General features: G+C 40.3%; 1 protein-coding gene across 7 annotated transcripts; it reads right to left on the bottom strand.

Annotated features, from left to right (window-relative positions):
• Positions 1–1632: 1632 nt before the first annotated feature.
• DAZL (deleted in azoospermia like) lies at positions 1633–18535 on the bottom strand. Of its 7 annotated transcripts, none has more exons than XM_027451026.3 (11): positions 18298–18535; positions 14287–14421; positions 13935–14026; positions 12496–12547; positions 8991–9057; positions 8530–8663; positions 7137–7214; positions 6547–6597; positions 4098–4202; positions 3318–3416; positions 1633–2561 (listed from the first exon to the last, which is right to left on the bottom strand). In XM_027451026.3, exons 1-11 carry the CDS (start codon positions 18298–18300, stop codon positions 2508–2510), a joined length of 870 nt encoding a protein of 289 aa, XP_027306827.3. In that variant the 5' UTR covers positions 18301–18535; the 3' UTR covers positions 1633–2507. The 7 variants fall into 7 exon arrangements, with proteins under 7 accessions (XP_027306827.3, XP_071889605.1, XP_071889602.1 ...); XM_072033504.1 differs by lacking the exon at positions 18298–18535 and adding an exon at positions 18134–18262; XM_072033501.1 differs by lacking the exon at positions 18298–18535 and adding an exon at positions 18089–18217.
• Between the last annotated feature and the right edge of the window lie 3559 nt (positions 18536–22094).

Here is a 22094-nt window from a genome sequence, read left to right as displayed (position 1 = left end):
TACCTACTAGTTACCAATTAACACAGTCCACTCAATTCACTAATATACACAGTACAAATCTGCAAGAAGCTCAAGTTGTGCACCTATTTTAGAAATGCCTTTAGCTACAGCCATATTAAACAGATGTTTTGACTTCCTGGATGCAATGCAAGAGATTTACCTACCCTTTTTGTGTTATGCTTATAGGGTACTTCAAAAGAACATTAAAGATGCATGTTCTTAGTTATAACTTGTTACTTTTACTGGCATATGCCACAAAATGTACAATTCCCAGATGGGGATAAAAAATTAAAGAGTTTCCTACGGGTGAGAAATTGCTAACACAAACAGCTCAACATGATCTAATGGAAGAGAAAATAAATGGTGCTCGTAAGGCCTGGGCTATGCATTTCACTATGATAAGCCTTCTCAGCATGCTGGTAAGAACAATTCATATCTAGCACCACCATTTCAAACGTACCAAACAATCAGCTCGCTCACCAGATGGTCTTATTGGTAACACTTGGTCAAATAAACATAAAATATGCACTCTACATAGATATCTTCTGTTTTTATCTCTTCTATTGGTGTTGAGACTCTTCAATGAGAGCTACACATAGGCACTTCAGTTTCTCTTATAGCTACAGCATAAAGCCGCAAATACATCCCAGGGCAATCAAGCCAACTAGAACATTAAGCCAAAATGAAATCTACACTTGCAAAGAAACAATTACCTTTATCAATAAACTGACAAGCTGTAAGAGCCTGAGTAGGCTGCTTAGGTACTTCAGGTTGCAAAGGAGAGGGTCCTGATACTTCGAAAGAACTCTAGCTTCCTGTATACAGAGTTCAACTCTGTACGATTAAAAACCACTTACACAGAAGATAATTATATCAAACTAACAATGCCATTAAAACAGTAGTTTGAGAAAAAAACATGGTGAATGGATGGTATGGAAACACTTAAGGAAACATCTTTAGTAAGACAGAAGACTGAGTAGGGAAAAAGGTTAACAGCTTTGTATTTTTTTTTTCCTAAGTCAATTTATGCTATCAGAACATTGGTACAATTCTGCATAAAGTTGCTCCAAAACCTGCAATTACTTCTATTCCCCAAGCCCACCACACATTTTCTTTGTTAGTAAGACTCCATCCTGAACACTCCTGAAGAGCTGTTCTCTGGACGTTTTTACACTGCATTTTATAGCCTTATTCCCTTAAGCATCCAGATCTGTAGCAACTCAGTCCTCTCATCATTGCAGGAAAAGTAAGGTGAGTGAAATGTGCATGTGTCTTTCTAAACCTTCCGAAAATGTGAAACAGGACATGCCATTCTGTTCAGGCTCTTACACACACTGCCCACTGAAGAGGCATAATTTCCTTTTTGTTTTGAGAGATGGAAGTGTTAGGATAGTAGAAAAGCAGACTGGGACCCAACATACAAGACTAAATACAGCTCCCAGTCTAAAAACAGCTCCCAGTTCTACCCTTTCAAAATCACAGTTAGGAACTATTACCGAAAATGAAAGTTTGCTACTACAGACTTGTAGTAGCTTGTATTCTTATATAGGATAATGAATCTTCAATACTTTCAATAAATACTACGCTGTATGTCTTTCTCAAAGCAACTTAAAATTACTTTGGGAAGCAAAATCAGAATAAAAAATTTATTTAATTGTTTCAAAATACATGACTAAAATCTACATAATTATTATTAAAATATGCTTACAAGTATTCTTTGATTAACAGTTTGCATCACAAAGTTAGGCATATTTTAAATGCAGTATTTCCTCACAATTTTAAGATACAGGCATTGCTAAAATTTTTCCAGTAAAAAAAGCATACTCCTCTGAGCAGCCAATATAGCTAACTACATTTTTGCTTCTTAAGTTACACACAGGAATTTTAGGATTCTCTTAATTACTTTCCCAAAACTAATAGTGATGCTTCAAGACTGAAGGTACATAAACTGTCATTAGTGAACATAACGACATTGATTAGGTAGTCTGAAGAGAACCAGGACTTAAAGGGCTTCATTTGAGTTACATCTTGATGTCTTCTGTTCCATTGATTAAGAGCTCAGTTTTAAAATACTACCTCTTGGACAAGGAACCGCTTCAACTTTTAAAATAAGAGGTAACTGGTCGATGTTAGTAACTTAAATTGTGGTTTAAGAAAAACTAAGTCTAACATGCAACAAACTGTACCTTAAAGCTCAGAAGAAAATCCACATGTACCAAACAAATCAGGAGTATTTTTGCCATATAAACTCTTTTAAATTAGCATTCCAGTTAGTTAGCAGGGGAAGCATGCAAACTAGTAATAAAACCTGGAAGTGTTTCAACTCTTACAACTTTGAACTCCAAACTTCAAGCAAAACTAACTATTGGAACAGGTAAAATAGGAACACAAACATCAACTTGAAGCAACTTTCTGTAAGAGGTTACACTACTTTACTGAACATCTTACTAAACTGAACTGTAGGAACATCAAGGTAACAAGTTTAAGCTCTTCAAAGTCTTTGTTGATCAAACACTTTTGAGTACTGCTCTTCCTTTTCTGAAGTGATGTGCCCGTCTCTCCTGGAATGGAAGTGAGAAAAAAAACATGTTTCTAGATAACAGTTAAAATGAAGCAATTCAAGTTTCACAAGTATCTCAAGACATTCTGTACACTATTTACTGCCCTCTGAAACTGTCCAATACAGCTTCTGTATTTCTCCTTCAGAGTACGGGTGCCTAGTTCACATGTCAGTCCTTTTAAAAGAAAGAAGCAGCAAGATCTTGAAACATTAAAACCCTAATACATAAGTTGAAGACCACTGAATATAATCAGAAATTCTACCAAGACTGAATATATGTAGCAAAGTTTCACTCATACATGATGACCAGGTAATGTCCTGGACTACAACTTGTTGGCTAAAATGTAGAATGTAGACAATTCACATGAAGTATAAAAAACCATCCACAGTGGGTATTGAACTGGTGGAAGATAACCAACATTTGAACTCAATATCCTCTAAACAAGGGAGTATAACTTGCTCTCCTTTCAGCAGTTTGTTTTGAGGAATTATTTGCCAGTCTTAAGCTCTGAACATGTAAGAGTTCACTGTTGGGCAGATTTAATGCAGTCTTGTATCAATTCACTTAAATCCACTGAATCCCATCTCAGCACTTATTTCTAGTATTAACCAATTGAGAGCCAACTATTCAAAAACATCTGAGCATGCACAAAAAAATCAAATGGAAGTACGGAAATATATCCCTTGGCCTTTATTGTACCCTGTATGTTGAAAATTTTAAGCTGGTTTTAGGGGTAAGTTAGCTTTCACCACATACCTTAAAGTAGTCTTCTTGTGATACAAAGGTGTTCCTCAGACGATTCTCAGGATTAAACAGACAGGATACTACTGTCTGTATGCTCCTGTCCACAGACTTCTGAAATACAGTTATAGATGCATCTACAACACTGATTTTATCAGTTGCCCACTTGTGCAGATCTCACAAGGTTTATTCTGCATTCAGGATTCCCCTCAGTTCTCTTTTCCTGAGCTCTTCCTTTGAATGCTGTTAACTAGTATTATTGCCCTGGGTTATTCATAATGGAAGTTTTTAACAGTGGCATGCCAGTTGTTGTGGAAGAGGCTGACACACCAGAAAAATGAAGTCTCCTTCAGAAAATGGAATTCAGAGCCACTGTTGGCCTAACAGAGGTAGCTTTCTGCACAAGAAAGCAGAGATGGGAGTAAAAGACTTCACCTATTCAAATACTGAGACTCAAATCTGCATAAGAAAGGAAGAACTGCACCCAACACTCCTCCTTAGGTACCTGCAATTTTCCCGTAATTCCCAGCAGATTAAGTCAAACCTGGTCACAATGATGTATTCTATACATCCCTCTAATTCTACAGACTAGTATGAATAGTTTCAGTAAAGCAGGAGAGGCTTCTAAAGTTGTATGCAGGAATCAGTAGATTGAACAGGTTGGAGTGGTGACTATAACCTTCATTTCTAAGAAATGCTCCAGAGGACCTCTGCACCAAGCCATGTAACCCCTTACCTGCAAATACCTGGGAACATGACTTACGTCAACAAGTTCTAAGAACGTAAAGAACTTACCTTTTGTGGACTGTTACTAGACGACTGTGTGGGCTCTGGAACAACACATTCTGTCTGTACAAATTCTGGATCCTCACTGTAGTGATAGTTGACTGAAGTATAAACCTGCATATTTTTAAAGTAAGGCAGTATTTCAGCAACACTGGGAGAACTTGCATAGCCATGTTGTTGGTCCTCACCTATCCACAAGCTATGTCAACTTTACCCTTTTGATACTTTATAAGTGAGGGGAAGTAGTATATGATGACTTGTTTTATGAAGACATTTCTAATCTCTTTCCAAAAAACGTCTATTCTAATAAATGTCTTTCCTCCCCACTGTAATCACTTGAGAGTTGCTTCCCAAGCTGCTTCTTCCATGTATGGGTTTTTGTTGTCAAACATATTGAGCAATGAAGGCATTACTAAAAATTCAAGGAAACCAGCAGGTAACTTTAAGAGATTCATCAGTAATCAAGTATCAAACAGAAAAGTAAAGGGAAGAAAGAGAAGGAAAATATCTACTACCCATTGCCCTTCCAATAAGCTGTTTTTCTTTATACTTTAACTCAGCTCCTTGCTTGTACGGAGGTTCCTTTTACTAATACAAAGCTTAATTTTTTGTCAACACATAAAGAAGTCTAGCAACCCACAAGCATTTTCACAACTTCTTTAAAACTCTCCCCTCTTCCCACTGTTTGCAATGTGATGTTGCGAGCAGCAACCTAGTATAGTCTTACTGCAAGAGCCAAGAGAATGGCGAAGCAGTTACCATTCATGGAATCATCCTTCCAGAAAGACTAAGTAGCTTTTAAAGCTATTTTTTAACAGGCACTTAACAGCAATAGGGTTAACCATTCTTACTTTTTAGGGACTCCTTCCCTGGAAGATAGATTTACCCAGCCTTGGCAATTGTTTTCAGTTTCTTGCAGCATCATTCTTAAGGATAGTATTTGTAATTATACTCAGGAGGCACCACAAGGCATACTAGTTGACACTCCCCAGATTCATTCAACACTTAATTGTAATTTCAAGCTGATACCATGATATAAGGAAGCCTGTATCAGTAGCAGACTACTTCTGAGCAACATCCCTAACCACGAAAATGAGCATCTATCTGACCTCACCACAACTACTGCATTCCACATATGATTGGAAATTGTGATTATCCACCAAACAGATAGGTGTAACCATTGGACTGAAGGCTGAAGTTTCCTACCATCTCATGTGGGTGTTCTCTTTTGAGTCTGTAAAAATATTTACAGGTGCTTAACCAAATTCTAGACTAGCTGTTCACTCACATAAGCGGTTAAGTCCACAGGAAATGATTATGCACACCTGCTATAAAAACTCTTTGGATTGCTATCATATTAATTGTTAACTCTTGGGTTTGGGGTAGTCCTGTGTAGAGCCAGGAATTGGACTCAAAGACTCTTGCCCCTTCCAACTTGGGATATTCTGTGATTCTGCAGCACAGATGTTTCATATTCCTCAGATTCAACAAACATTATTTCAGACCAACAGGGTAAAACTAGTATTTTATCTACTTCTAAATTCTTTCTAGTCTGTTTCTGACCCCATTAAAGCAAAGATACACCCTCACTAATAGGAATATGGACTTCCCACAAAAAAAAAAAGGCTGCTTCGCTGCTGAGAAGCTGAAAACAAAGCTTAGTATGCATGATTTGAAGTGGGCAGGAATAAAATCTAAGAGACACTTGTCTAGTAAGCGCAGGCAGCAGTATCTGTACAAAGTTCCATTTTCTACATTGCTCCCCACCCCCCCCCTTTACCTTGTATACACAGTCTATACAGATCTACTGGGAATTACCTTGAAAGTTACTAGCTCTTAATAAAACAGTACTAAAAATAAAATACAGTATTATACCTGAGGAACACAATAATACATAAAGGCTTAAGTTCCAATGACAATCCTGTTAAAGAAATACTGCGTAATTTTCCTCTCCTAAATGCTACTTACTTGAAGTCACAAAAAACAAATAATTTCCTTAGAAGCCATCTGCACAATCTACAGCCTGTAGCATCCTGGCCAACAGTTTGGAAGCTCTTGAGCCAAAAAACAATATTGTGAACATGAATATTTTTAAGTCTTACAAATTTTCAAAAAATTCAGAATAAGCAGCAATATTTTATAGATCTTAAAAATACAGATTGTATATCAGTGTTATTTCTTCTTGTTTTTTCTTTTTTTTTTTCCACAAAGGAAAAATTACATCCCATACTAAAATTCCAGGTTTCTGTGACCAGAAAGTATGTAGTAAACCATAAAACCAGTAGTTCTGTTCTGCCATACATCTCCTAAGCAGATACTGTGTCAGCAGAAGGTTCTGAACAACTATCTAATGTCAGCCACTACAGATCTGCAGAGATCAGATTCCACGAAAGTCTGGAAAACAGCATGACATTTTAAGTATGAAGCTGGCAAAATACTGTGTTAATTGTAGACTTACCGGAGGCATAATATAATTTCTTTGCTCCCCAGGAACCCATTGTGGTTGAACCTTAAACAAGAATTAAGAAACAGTCAACTTTTACCTTTTAGTTTCCTACACAGGTAGAGTAACTGCTCAATAACAGCATATACACACACATTTCACATCTTGATTTTTAATCCAATGTTAACTAACAGTCTGTAAGGCATCAAGAATATGAACATTCTTTCATAAACTTATTGCCACTGCAGACTTTGGCACAACCATGGAAAGAACCACTAACCACAATGTGCTTCAACAACAGATCATGGATAGTAAAAAAAATCAGGTAATACACATGGCACCTGTATATTGAGTACAGGGTAAATGCCCATTCCTGGACAATAGCTCTCTGCTGTTAGTGTATTTGGCATTAAGATTGAAGTCTTACCATCTAAATTAATCATTCTTTAGAACTGAATCTTGCCACTGTTCAATACTATCAGCACTCATTTAATGACATGAAAAAGATTTGCTTAATTCCTGTAAAAGTTTTTTTTTTTTTCAAATCATCTATAGCACTTAAGACTCCCAACAATCCTTCTACTCCAACTTTAAGAATCACATACCTGATAGTTGTAAGCTGGCTGATATCCTACAGGAACTTGCTGCTGTATCAATAAAGCTGGGGAATTGTATGGATATGTCTGCAAACAGATTTTTTTTCAAAAAAACAAATTTGAAGCAAGATAAAAGTGGGATATTTATAAACATGTTTATGAAACTGGTGAAAAGATGTGTATTCACTTACTTAAATTCCTGTTTCAGATTAGGTTCTTTTTTAATGCACTCCATGCATTAAAAGAATCCTATACGAGTCAGACTCTGAAGTGTATTACATAGCTAAAACTCCTACATCTGTGTGTATCTGATCTTAAGTCACTTGAGAAATATAACTATTCCCATAAATTTTCTAAAGCAGACCTGAAACAGACCATTATTTCATGGTAGTTGAACTACATCCTAAAGATCAGTTTCTTAGAGCCAAAGGCAAGTATTAGAATTTAGACAACTTCCCAGCACTTCTTTGCTGCAAATATTTTGACAAAATGTTAACCTGGAACCTTATCAGCTTCTTCAGGGAATAGTTAGAGGTACATTCCAGCACTTAAGAGAATTAATTCCTCCTACGCTGTTTCACTTCACCAAGCCTAGAGAATAGGCCGAAGTGCTAATATCAAGCTCTGACTTGAAGTGTATTTGCAAGTCATTACAGCTTGTGCATTCTTAATCGCTTCACAGAAAATATACAGAACAGAATCCATCAGCTTGTAATTACTATTGCCCCATTACATTGCCACACAATACAGGGTTAATAAGTGATGAGACCATAACCTGGAATGCCTCCTACTTATATTTTCAGTACAGGACTCATTAGTCCACCTATACCTCAGTAGGAATGCTAATCCCTTATACCAAAGGGCCAATGAAGTGATGTCCTGTAGACATTGTGTTATGGTATCTGCTGTGATCAGTGCAAGCGTCCCTAACAAAGACAGCAGTTCTAAAACAAGAATTTGTCAAGGAGGAAGATTACTACAGCCATTTTCTGGTTCCATAAGTGAAAAAAATGTATTTTAAAAAGGCATTTTAAATGTTTATTTTGAAGGAAGGAAGCAATACAGTAAATATCTGGAAGCATTTGGTTTGTGAAGTTGATCCGTGACAAGTTACAAGACTACTGAAGAACTTAACTCACTCCTGTACCTTCAACAGTTATTTTCAAAATGAAGTGTGTTATATCCCTACATTTTGTTTCATGAAGAGATTGCTTCACTGAGTAAGTTATTTTCAGGGCAGTTTGCATTCTCTTAAGATAGAACTTCTTCACGAGGAAAGGCAATACAAAAATGAGCAGGTAGGAGAAGATTTACTTCTGGAGTATGTATTGAGATGCCAATGTGTTTACGTTTTCAAAAACACTTAAACACAATTCCAGATCTGTGGCACAAAGAGTCTTACCTGTACATACTGAGTTAGGGGACTCACCACAGCTGGAGGCTGCACGTAGGTCTCTGTACTTTGGTTACCCCATACACTATGGAACTGTGGTGCAGGAGGATTGAAAACTAATGGTCTCGGTTGCACATAAGAACCTTGTTTTAAGGCAAAGAAAAACAAAGCATTAAGACATCTTATTGAGTGTTTCATTGCTTAATTTGAATTCAAGTTTAACCATTTTGACTCAGATTCACCTCTATTAATTGTATTGCAACTTCAGATAACATTACAGATTGTGCTGTCAACCTGAGTTCATTCTTATCATATAAATTGTACATAAACAGTGATGCCATAAAATTCAGAACTGAATTTTAATTGTAAGATATACATTGCATCAGATAAAGGATTTGCAAGAATTAATTTTTTATTGATTATATAATTAAGAAAACCTAAACTTGTAATCTAACTTCATATATACTTACACAAATTTTGTTGTTTTCTAATTGCTGGTCCCAGTTTCAGCTTTTTGCCATGGAAGTTGATTTGTGACTGAAAAATAAGTTATTCCATAAGCTGGGGAATCAGTGAGGTGGTTGGCTGGATTTTAAGGACTGTACTCTATTTCTACACCACAGTATCAGCAATTGACACACAGGCTCAAAAAGCCTCCATTCTCCTCTTCCCCTTCAACAGCTTACACCTTTTACCTTTAATTCCCTGCAGTCCTCTCACCACACCCATATGTCTACTCACGGACTTCCCAAGCCCACTATTCTGCTACCTACTACTTTGAAGATACGCATTAGTAAATTCCAGCCTTCATTTGGTTTTACACACAGTAAGTACACTGAGGCAAAATAAAACAGAGCCTAGGCTCTCTGGAAGCCTATTTACATGGCCACTTACCTTCCTTCCCACAAACCTTCTAAAAGGCTTCACTTCCACATTAAGAGCTGTTCTCCTAATGTTAAAGGAAATAGGCTAAGCACTGCTGTTTACCTGCACTTGACCATAGGAAGCTTTCACATGTTCCTGCAGAACATCCTTCAAACATACTGCTTCAAGACTATTTTGCCAAGAGCGTCTATGCAGCACACAGACTAATCACTAGTGGAAATGAAGTATGGTTTACATGTTCCTCAAGTACCTGAGCCCAGAAATACCAGCTTTTGAAAGGCTTTTAGAAAACATAGCTGGAAGCACTCCTCAATAGTCAGCTAACACTTGGAGACATGCAACTTCTCATTCTGCAGGTTCTGTCCAAATGCTAGTTCACACTGAAGGCAGGATTTCAGACATTCAATGATTAGTACTGTTTTGCCAGCACATCATCTTGGATTACAATGACAGTTGCAGGCAGCTTCCCTTCCCACAGAAGTCTGTATTCTTCAATGAAACTACTTGGCTTGAAGCCAAACATGGTGGGTGCAGACTGAAATGGCCTTACACCATCCCTACACTTTGAAGTCTATTTGGACTGACTGTGGAAGAGGACCTGTACAATTTCACCCCCTCCATGAGATTGTGGTTTATGGTTTGAGTCTGGCATACAGAAAGCTGCTTTAGTCCATGGCTTTATGAAGATTGTTTATTCAAGCACTCATGAACTTCTTTACATAGTACTTTCAAAGGAGAACCCACCTCAGGTGGTTCTCCTTTATCTTCTTTGCCAAAACAGTGACAAGCAGCATTTACCTATGAAGGTGTGAGCAGCACACGCTACTTAAAATAGGAACTCAGTTATAGTTCAGAGGCTGCTCTGACATAGTATAATTAAATGCTTTGTCAGTAATGAAAGAATTGTTTGCCTCCAATTAACAGTCTAATTACCAAACACCAAAGTCAATATTAGGTGCAGATACAGAGAATTTAGACAAACCATCTCACACAATACTAAGGATTTGCCTGCTTCAGAGGAAAAGTTTGTAATTTACCTAACACCACACTGATCTTTTTTTTCCAATTTCTGTCTTTATTTCATTTTTGATTGTAAGAATAACCAAAACAGGACTCTTTCTATCTCACTTATTCTGCCTATCTGATCATCTCATAATGAGATCTAGAATAACACAAGTCATTGGTAGGAAAAAAGAGGGGAAATGTTCTGAATCAGTAGTGTTACCAAACTTGTTTCCGTTTTTTTTGTTTTGTTTGTTTTTAAACTCCTGCAGTCCTAGTCCTGTTGTGCTTAGAACCCTGCAACCCCTTTCAACCTAAGCTAAGGAAGCTCTTGGAACACAGATCTCCCCCTCAAAGCAGGAGATTCCACACTGCACACGGGTACAGGTTCACCATGGACCACAGCAGTTATAGATGGAATTGGCTCTGAATCAGAACAGTTCAGATACTGCCAGGTCACACAAAAGTAGTGAGCAGGGCATAAATACAGGTATCCAGAGCATTTCTAATCACATGGAAGCTCTGCTATGTTCATTCACATAAAGCAAGGAGAGCAGTCTGTACAGATAAGGCCCACAAAGGTTTATCAAGGTGATCTCTGCACATGCCTTCAAGCTCCTAAAGTGTTCACTCCTCCCCTTTCATCATTCACTTCAGGAGTCAGCATCTCTAAATTGCTATCTGTACATGCTTCCTAGTGACGGGGCAGTAACAGGTATTTGTACAGCTTGTACACCTGGAATTTGCACCAAATAAAACCACCAGCCTCTGGGTTTTCTTAGACCTTGGTTATAAAGTCTCATCAGTGAGTACTGTGAATAGAGTTGCACTGAAGGCTTTTGAGACTTAGTGAAGTGCACACAGAACGTCAGCAACATAAATGGCTCAGATGATAGTACTATTCAAGAGGCCTCCGCAGAAGTTGCTGCCTCAAGAGCAAGCATTCTACACCAATCTAAAATAAATGTAACCCATGTTAAAAGCTAGAGAGTATTCTCAGAAAGTCAGGTGGTTTGATACAGCAGTATTTTTGCCATCACACCACAGAAGTTAAAGAACAGTAAGCTTCAGAAGTCTGTTAGTGAGAATTAAGAATGCCCTGTTGGAGTTTCACTGACTTTCCCTTTGGACAAAGGTGTTCTCTCTTCACCCTGAGGAGCTGTATAGCCAGCAAACACTGCTGAACTTGTCACTGAAAACTCCATCTGTGCCTGGCATTACTTATCAGGGGTTGTCCCGATGATCCACTTCCCTGTCTGATGCTTTAGAAACAAACAAGAAGTTGCTCAGCCTTCATGGACAAGGGAATTTTCTGAAGTAAAAATCCCAGCGAAACAAAACACTGAAATGTTATTTTCAGTTATTGCACTCAGGTTGGAAAGGGAGATGGGAACAAAGCTTTGCCAGTTGTTTAGGACCTACTAAAATCTACCAGAACCACATTAAAGTTTTACCTTAGAAGTGCTGACTAGCTTAACTATTGTAAGCTTTTAAATATTTCTCCAATACTAAGATCTAAGCACAGAAGGGCTGTAACAGTTCCATCCCTTTATCTCCTGCACAAACTACAGGGAAGCCATGATGTTTTAGCAGTTGAATCTTGTAGCCTAGCAGGCTTAGAAAATATTTGCACACCAGGTAAAGCCCAAATGCATGAATACTGTAAAAGAAACTCATACTTCAACTGCTGAGACTGCAATAAGAAACTAATGCTGTGTTTCCTGTATTACTGTTATTCCCAATGAAGCTCACAGATCTGTGTGTTTGTCATAAGTAGAGTTTTATGATAATCATCCAATAAAGAAAGCAAGCAGCTGAAAAACATGAGGCTTTCAACGCATATAAGGAAGTAAGAATGCCTAGGAAGAAAATGATATGAGACTTCAAATCACACCAAGGCTAGAACTACATTCATTTTCTTTCTGACTTAAATGTTTAAGACCATACCACATCAGCAACAGATGTTTTAACAAGTTTAGTTTTGGGGCAGCTCTAATCTTTCCTTGCCCTAATTTACTCTATGAGGTAGATGACCATTTCCCCTTCATACAGGAACTTCTTCATAGAATTTAGATATAAGGAGCTTACTTCTACTATTTTCTGAACATCCACATTGTCCAGGAATGATACGAATCCATACCTGAAAGCAAAAACAGGTAATTCAATACCCAGCAGCTAAAACATATCTGAGTCTAACTTACTTGAACAAAATCAGTTAAAAGCATTAACTATATGCCAGATGCATTAAGTATCTTCCAAAATATCAGGTAGGACATTAATGTTCAATAACTCAACATGAAAAGTGCATTTACTGCTGACTAACAGCATACACTATTGGGCCAAGTGAAAGGAATTAAGTGATAGTTTCTGTAACGCTATGAAGTCAATTTAAAGGTTATTCTCCCATTTTAGTTACTCGAATGCTGTTGTTGACAACAACAACTGTTAACTTTCTGCTAACACCAGCAAGTCAAAAGCTCCTTTAATTATTGATGTATCAAATTTTGTATTTAGTGCAGAGGTTTGAATGAAAGGAGGCACTACAGGGACAGTGACACCAGTGGGGGACATGATTCCTCCCTAGTTTATATCAAGCCTGTAATATGGAAATACTCAGTTTCAGAGAATTATAGGAAGAGTAGTGTCAGTCAACGGAATATGCCAATTCATTATCAATAATCCGGACATAACTGCGCTAACTACACTTTGGAATACTCGAAGTCCCTTGCTAATTGTCATTGACAACAGTACTTTCAGCTCATTCATTACTACATATATGTAGTAGTATATATACTATATATAATATGTAGTAGGAAGACAGGCGACTTTTTGGAATCTGCTCATAGAATCAGAAGATAATTGAGTGGTAAGGACCCTCCAGAAGAAGTTTCCCTCTCAAAGCAGGAGTAACTTCAAAGCTGTGAGAGCTTCCCAAGAATTCAACCGGGTAGGGTCCTAAGCATCCTCACTTAAAAGTTATTTAAGACAGACCACTAAGTTTTTCCATACATCTCGTCAGAATTCCCCTTGCTCTAAGCTTCTACCATATCTTCATTTCACCTGAAGGAGTTTGGTTCTCTAACTTATGCCTGAGCACCCAAAGAGTGCAGCAAGATTGCCCAGAAGTCTACCCCTTCTCTCAGTCAGTGCAGCATCACCACAGCCAACTCTCTCCAGATTGTTGTTTAACTACTACAGTCAGACGAGGCAGAACTTCATCCTGTGAAAGAACAGCCTGCACAAGCATTCTGTGAGCTTCATGATTTCCTTCCATTTGTTAAATGACAGTAAGATTATTTTCCCTGTACAGATAAGCTGGAGACAAATCTGACTATCCTTAAGTATAAGACGATACAGATTTAGGGTCAATCTAGATTTACATTTTACTGCTTTATAATTCACTGCAACAGAAAACTATAGCTAGTGTTAAAAAGCCTTAAGCATTTCAAGTGTGTTGCTAAGTATCTGCTCACATTATCTGTTAGAATTACACCCACATATGCAGCAACTATCCACATTCTACTCACCCTTTAGAAACACCAGTCCTGTCAGTGATTATTTTCACCTCTTTCACAGTACCGTATCGTTCAAAGTAACTCCGAATTTCTGCTTCATTCATCTAAAAGAAACAAAGTCTTGAACTCCTACAGACATATTCAATTGTTTAAAACAGGAAGTACCATTTTTAAAATCCATCTCTAACTGTTCTCAAAAAATAAGCTTATTTGCCTGTTTCAAAATTATGATACTGGACTTCTTTAAGATTATTAGAAGACATGCATAAAAAAATCTTTAGTTCTACTCCAAGAGTTAAATTCCTATTTCATTCCCACTAAAGTGCATTATAAACATGTTACAAAATTAAAAGTATATAAATACCCTTATATCGATTCCACCAACAAAGACTGTATTTGGCATGATTTTTCCTTCTGGTAAAACATATCCTTGACAGGTTGTTGACAAATTGGTATTGTCCTCTGAGACACTTGCACACTGCGCTTCTGCATTTGCAGACTGAAAAAAAAATTAAACAAATATTTCAGTCAGGTTATAGTACACTTCTAGATAGGGCTGCCACTTCCTATAGATACAGTTTGAGATCACAAATATGAATAGCACCTTTCCAATTACTTCAATGAACCAGAGTTGTATCTACTGCAAATAGAATATTCATCTTGACAAAAGTTCGAAGCATCTCCAAAGTTTTAAACCTCAACTGTAGACCCAAACCAGGCTACATTTAGTCTTGCCCAACTAGAAGCTTCATGATCAGTGTTACCACTACCAGATACATAGAGTGAAAACTCTAAAATCATTTGTTCCAGAACTCATAAAAATACTTTCAGAAGTAAAGGAAAAAATGTTAAATTCTTTAAAGACAATCTGTTCTGTTGCATAGTTAATTCACAGTAAAGTCTATTATATTCCTGGTCACAGGTTTAAAATGCTCAAGCTTACGAACTTACAAGCAGCCTTGGAGCACAGACACAGGGTTTAACACAATTTGTCATGAGGAATGTAACCAGATCTAATGGAATATTCACAGATCTCATGAAAAAGATGTGGTGAATTTGACTAAAGAGGAACATGAACAACTATAGACTTGTTACCAAGCACTCTACACAAGAGCAGGATGCTAAGCATGCATTACACATAGGAAAGAACCACAAAGAATGTAAAGACTGTTTAACTACAGTTATGATGTGCTTGGCATACCCAGACTTTTCATGTACCCTTTCGGCCTGAAAAGGTTGTCACAGCCTTAAAGTTAAGGATTCATTCACTGCAGAGGAAAGAATGTACTGAATTACTGTTTATTGAAGGAACCGTTTGTTCAGACAGACAAGCAATTAATTCCTTTTCTTGTAATGATGCTACCAAGATGTTTTCCAGCGTTTGCCTAAGGTTTGAAGTGCATTTCACAGAAGTATTTACAAGGACTGAAATACAACATGGGCACCTGAAACTTCAGCCCCTCATCTTCTCTCCTGAATGAATGGTTCTAGCCATGCTCTCCCTAGCTACTAGAACAAACTACTCTGACCACCTCAGTGTTACTCATCCCTGTATATTAATCCATTTTAAAACTTTAAGCCTTTCCTATCAACTCCACTGGTGTGGCATTATTGCCATTACAGATATTCAGATTTGTTGATTATGTAGCCATAGTTATTGATGCTTTGAAGCCTAATGACTTGCAATAGCTAGCACCCGATTTTTCAATGGAACAATTTACATGTTCAATGGAATTGTTTAAACTGCAGCTGCGAATGATCCGTATACACTTTAATTGGACACCCAGTAAGGGAATGAGAAAACTACAAGAACCAAACCATGTTGCACATGATTCAACCAGCAATTAAGCAAAGCCAAAACCAGAATTTGGCCCTTCAGAAGTATGATTTCAGTGACTGAACCAAATTAGCACCACGCTATCCCTGAAGACAGAGGTGAATCAAACTATCCCTTCTCACTCCTCCATAGCACGAGTTCAACAGTTCCCAGTTCAAATTAAGCTGGCATAACTCAATTTTGCAAGAAGATTAACATTAAGTGAACACTTTTTGACCATATTAGCGTTCGGCTATTTTAGACAACCAAATCAGCCTCCTGTGCTATCAGGCAAGCACCAAACCCACCTCAGAACCAGTGGACGCAGAAATTGAAATGGAAGAGACCCAGCCTCTTGTGAGAAGCTAAAAGCCATTAATTCAGTTCAATACCATCTCAAAGCTAGACCTTAGAGAGCACCGAGTTCTATCACACCCAAGATACTGTCCTCATTATACTCCTACATGACTATGCTTTATACTGCTGAATTCTCAAGAGTTCTGTCTTCCAAGACCTCTGTCTACCCTCCAGCAAATTTGGAGACCACATCTTCCATTGTTACACAGCAGCACAGGTTGTGTAAGATTATTTCTACTGTTAACAGGAAAAGGGCAGCTCTCCCCCTTCCTGTCTTCTGTACCAGGACAGCTCTTTCTACCATCACCCAAGGAACTGGATCTGACATTTCACAGGAGAAAAACCAGTTTTCAGACACATCCACTTCTGATCCATGCTAGTTCTGTAGTTATGAAAACTCTTGTTCTGGCATGAAAGCAGCACATGGACAAGAACAAAGCAAGAGGATAGCAGCAGACCACTTCCTTGACTATGCCTGCAGCTATAGAGCATTTGAACTGAAGTCTTGAGACCACAACTCCACAGCAACCTTAAGCTGACCTAACCGTTGGCTTCTACTGTTCTTTCTTCCTGGATCTGTTTCAGCGACCAGGGCCAAAACGAAGTATTCACTTTACTGTGTAAATTCTCTAGCAATCTCAAACAGGGAACAGCTCACAGGCACCCAGGAGAGCTGGGATCACCACAGGAGCATGGGGTCAGCATTCAGGTACTACTGATAGGCAGTGAAGAGACTGCCTGGGCTGACATGGAAGCACATCATTGTTCTACTATCTTATGTACACAATTGTACTTTTACACATACTATAGGCAATGAATGCTGCTGCTGAATCAGTGTTCAAAGACGAACCCACTTCCAATTCTCAGAACTGGGAGAAGGTTGGAAGAAGGCTGAAATTGAGTTAGGCACCCTGAAGTTACAGCATTAGCTGAAGTGACCCAACCGCTCAAAAACACCTCAAGTGGGTGTGATCTACCTCTTTCATGAGGTACCTTGGAAAGCTAATTTCTACATGTGGAGAGACTCAGCTAATGCAGTTTTCAGCCTATTGGAATTAACTTTTTCCCCCTTTCCCTCACGCCAAGGTGAGGTTAACAGATTTACCCTCCACCCTGTGCTAACAGGTAACAGCTGAGGTGGGCAACGAGCATCACTCCCCCGTTTAGGGGAGGGAAAACCTTTCCCTTTCGGGCACAGCAGCGCAGCTCCCTGCCCTCAGCCACCCCGATCGGAGCGCAGCGGGGCCGCCAGTTGCCATGGCAGCGCCGGGCACGACATGGCGGCGGGGCCGGCGGGCAGCAGGGGGAGCCCTCGGTCAAGCACTGCGAGCGGAGACAAAAAAAAAAAAAAAAAAGAAAAAGAAAAACGAGCCTCGAGAGGCGCCAAGTCGCGCTTTTAGGGTGTCGTCGAAGCGCCTGGGTTACAGGAGCGAGCGCCGTTCTTCGGGTAAAAGCCCGAAAAAAAGGACAAAAAAAAATCGCTTGGGAAGTACCAGCTGAGGGTTTCAGCCGCCCGCCCCTCGCGTCTTCCAGCAGTGCTAATTGAATTCTTCATTAACATACCCCCATGGAGGCCACTCAGAACCATTCACTCAGGGCAGGGTTCTCAGCTCCCAGCCGCAGCACTCGCTGCCCCTCGGCCACCCCGGGGCTCCGCTGCGGGCAGCCCGTCAGCAGCTCCCCCTTCACCGTGTGGCTCCACCACCTTCACCGCCTCCTCCTCCCACACCGCGGGCTGGGTCGCCCAGAAGTTTCTCGAAGACGCGAGGGCAGGCAGTAACCCGGCAGGAAAGGAGCCGGTCCCCAGCCCGGGGCGTCAAGCCGAGCCCTAGCGGCGGGACGGGACGAGGCTGCCCGGCTCGACGGCCGCCACAAAATGGTGGCCCCCCGCCGAGCCCTCGCCTGATGGAGGACGCTGCCCTCGCTCCCCAGCACAACCCCATCTCGCTTCTTCCTTCTAGAATTAACCCCCCGCTTCCTCAGGCTTGAGAACCTTGAGGCTATGAAAAATGCCAGCCACCCCCTGGGGCTGCGCTACCGCGGCTGAGGGCATCCCCGCGGCTCGGCCCAGCAGGGACAGGACCGGGCGCTCCACCGCCGCCGCCATGCCCCGCAACTCGCGGCTCCCGCACCCCGACAACGACCGCAGCCCCCCGCTCCTCCCCGGCCGCGGTCCCGTCCCGGCCGCCCCCCGCCACTCACCATCGTGCACCGGAGCCGAGGCAGCGCCCACACACTTAAAAAATAAAAAATGAATAGAAGAAACACCAACGAGGCCGAGGCCTATAACAGAACAAAAATAATAACACCAACTCCTGAGAACGCAAAGATTGGATCAACCCTTTTTTTTTCTTTTTTTTTTTTTTCCTTTTTTTCTTTTTAACAGGGGGGAGAAAGGCGCAACTCCCTCAGCGCCCCGCTCTTCCCCTTAAATACCCCCGGGGGGAAGGGGCGGGGAGGGGCCGCCCCCAGCCCGCAGCGGCGCGGGGTTCGTGGGGCCGCCGCGCTGGCGGTGTGAGGGCAGCGCCCGGGCCCGGGTGGGGATGGGGGTGGTGAGGGAAAGCTGAGGAGTTTTAGCCACGTTTTCACCAGCCGATGTTGTCTGGATGCTCCAAGGTGTTGCCATTACACCCCAGTGCGTGTACTGAAAGCCAGCCCGTTCTCTTTTCATTAGTCGCTTAGGGCCTCTAGAAGGAAACCCCTCTGGAAGATCGCCTGTTTCTGTGGCAATAACTGGCTTCAAAAGTCGGTTTTAAGTGTTCGTTTATACCTACCATTCCTTCCTTCTGTTGAGATCTAGATTTTGGGAAGTTTCAGCAACAGAATCAGGATTTCGTGACAAAATAAACTCTTGACTATCCTAGCCTACTAACTCTTTCCAAGTGTCAAGACATGACGCTTCAATGAATAAGGAGGAAAAAATCCAAAGCTAAACTGATCAACTGGAGTGCACGTAACAAGCAGGCCATGTTTTCACATGACCTTATTTGTTCCAATAACCCATATCATTTTTTAAAATGTGCCAAATGTGCACCTTTTTCAGATGCTGCTACTGATGATCAAAAGTAGACTGCTGCACTAGATAGGCCTGGACCCAGAGTTGGTTTAGGTAATAGCAATAATAAAGCCCATATATATATATATATATATATATATATATATATATATAAAAGTATTTATGTTCATTGTATCAGGGATTTTGATAAAGCTAGTGGGGTTACTGAAGGTAAACACATTACATAAGCTTTCATACAACTAATGTCCCCTTACTTAAGTGTAGAATCTCAGAATAGTCTGGGTTAGAAGGGACCCTTACACATCACCTAGTCCAAGCACCCTGCCTTGGGCAGGGACAATTTCACTACAGCTCAAAGCCCTGTCCAGCCTGACAGTAATCACAAACTTCCAGTGATGGGGTACCTACAGCTTCTCTGGGCAACGTGTTCCAGTCTCTCACCAACCTCACTGTGGAAAAAAAGAGGCGCTCAACAATACAGTATGCTCTACAGTACTGTATCAGATCTTTTCCATTTTTGCTTGAAGTGGCTGAAAGCCTTGAAGAAGTACAACAGCGAGGGGAAAATATTATATAACTCACAGATTCATATCTGATCTCAAGAGGGGCAACAGGTTTAGTACGCAATTTCTTAAGCACAAAAAGGGTAATTCTGTTTTTAATAACTCCTGAAAGTAAAACTAATCTGAATACTTCAAAATAGAGCAGAAACCAGGTTGTTTCTTGGGTTTTGTTTCTTTTTCAGCGGGGGGGAGGGAAGCAGCTACCTTCTTTACACGTCTTTTATGGCCCTAACTAGAAGCATTCTGAAGGAGCAATTACCTCCTGTTTGCTGTTAAGTGGAAGATCACTGTTCTGGAAATGGTGCTACAAATACTATTTAAAAAAAAAAATCCTTTACCTTTTAGACAGCAAGATAGTTTTAAGACCTCTTATTGAGAATTGAGAGCTTTCTTGAGTGTTTTTGTAAACAGAAGCACAGAATGGTTGAGATGGGAAGGGACCTCGGGGTGCTCAGATCCAACCCCCCCTGTTTACGCCAGGATGCCCAGAGCAGGTTGCCCTGGACCATGTCCAGGTGGCTTTTGAATATCTCAAGGAGGGAGGCTCCACAACCTCTTTGGGCAACCTGTGCCAGCACTTGGTCGCCTGCACAGTGAAAAAGTGTTCCCTGATTTTCAGATAACTGCCTCCCATGTTCCACTTTGTGCTCACTGCCCCTTGTTCTGTTACTGGGCACCACTGGGAAGAGCCTGTTTTGGTACCCTCCCTGTATTTACAGCCATTTATAAGATCACCCTGAGCTTTCTTTTTAAGCTAAAATAGTCCCAGGTCTGTCTGCCTTTCTTCAAAGGAGGGATGCCCCAGTCCCTTCATCATCTTGGTGGCCCTGCATCAGGCTCTCTCCATCGTGTCCACATCTCTTCTGTGTGCCCAGAACTGGAGCCAGCTCTCCAGGTGTGACTTAGCCAGTGGTGAGCAGAGAAGGATCACCTCCCTCGACCTGCTGGTGATGCTTTGCCAAATGCAGTCCAGGATGCCGTTAAATTGTCTTTGTGGCAAGGGCATATTGCTGACTTATTGCTGACTTAAGTTCAATTTGCTGTCCACCAGGACCCCAGAGACCTTTCCTACAAAGCTGCTTTCCAGCCAGGTGTACACCAGCACGTCCTGGTGCCTGGCATTGTTCCTCCCCAGGTGCAGTTTTTCACACCTTTTCACTTCTTTTTGTACTTTTTAAGGTTCCTTTCAGAGCCCTTCATCCTGTTCCCTCTGGATCTTCCCTCTGGATGTTCCCTCTGGATGGCAGCATGACCCTCTGGTCTATCTGCCACTCCTCCCAGTTTCATTTGGTCAAACCTAAAATATCCAACTGCTTTAGGAAATTAAAACATGAACATAAAAACAAGGACATAAGAGATATGCAAGCTACTGGTATAAGAACAGTAGAGGGGGTTTCCGACTTTTAAACAGCTAGTGAAGCTGGCTTGAGAAAATGGTGCTGATTTTACCAAATAGGTTTCGAATGTGTGTTCATTGAGTTTCTGATTTTACACCAAAGAGAAAATGTCCCATGCATTACACAGTCAGCTTTAAAGGAGCTGCTGTATGTAGTTCCTTCACTGCCATTTGCATCCCAGTAGCTATGTAAAGGGATATACAGTAATGTTGTTTTATGAACATGAATATTAGGTGGAAAAAAAAAAAAAAGGCATGCTGTTTTAATTCACAATGGAATCATTAGTAGAATTTCCACTGACTTCGGTGGGAATCTGTGTTTTTACCAGCATAGTAAAATCCTTTGAAATGTAGTGGATCATTGGCTGAGAGTTTTTTTTTTTTTTTTCTAACTCTGCAGGAAGCAATGGAACACAAATACAGATTTTTTAAAAGATGCAGTACATGTCTGCATGTATAAAATCCCTGTAAAATTACCTTTTCTCCTTGACTTGGATGAAAATGACAATATTATTTTGAACATTAATTCATTGACTTGGTAGGGGAATTCCTTTGGGGGTTGTTTTCCTTGAAACTGCATTATTTTAGAAGACTTTAATTAGCCTGATAATGAATTTAACTCAATACAATAGGCACACAATAATGCAGGGGTTAGCCTCTAACCCAATAAAGGGCTAGCATCTAACCCTTGCATACTTGAGATACCAATAATCTCAGCTGGGGCAATGCTGAAATCATAGTATGAGTCTGTTCTGTAGCTGAGGTTATATTTAAGGCTAACAATTCATTGTGGTTAGCTTTCAGGCATTGAACTTCTGACTATTCAATGAAATTTTAACCTGAATAAATTTGCTGCTGAAGGAAAGCACACTGATACATGCTTCAGTTTGTACTGTGGCATGTAGCATGACGGTGACAAAAATTGATGTGTTGTGCAGGCACGTAGTGTTCTTCATCCAAACATTTTTTGAGAATGAACTGTACAAGTACAGGGGAACATGTAAAAATGGCTCCGTGTGGTCGG

This window comes from Anas platyrhynchos, chromosome 2 (assembly GCF_047663525.1).
Source record: "Anas platyrhynchos isolate ZD024472 breed Pekin duck chromosome 2, IASCAAS_PekinDuck_T2T, whole genome shotgun sequence".
Classification (NCBI taxonomy): domain Eukaryota; kingdom Metazoa; phylum Chordata; class Aves; order Anseriformes; family Anatidae; genus Anas; species Anas platyrhynchos.
The sequence above is the reverse complement of the archived record's forward strand: the minus strand, read 5'-3'. Positions and strand labels throughout refer to the sequence as shown.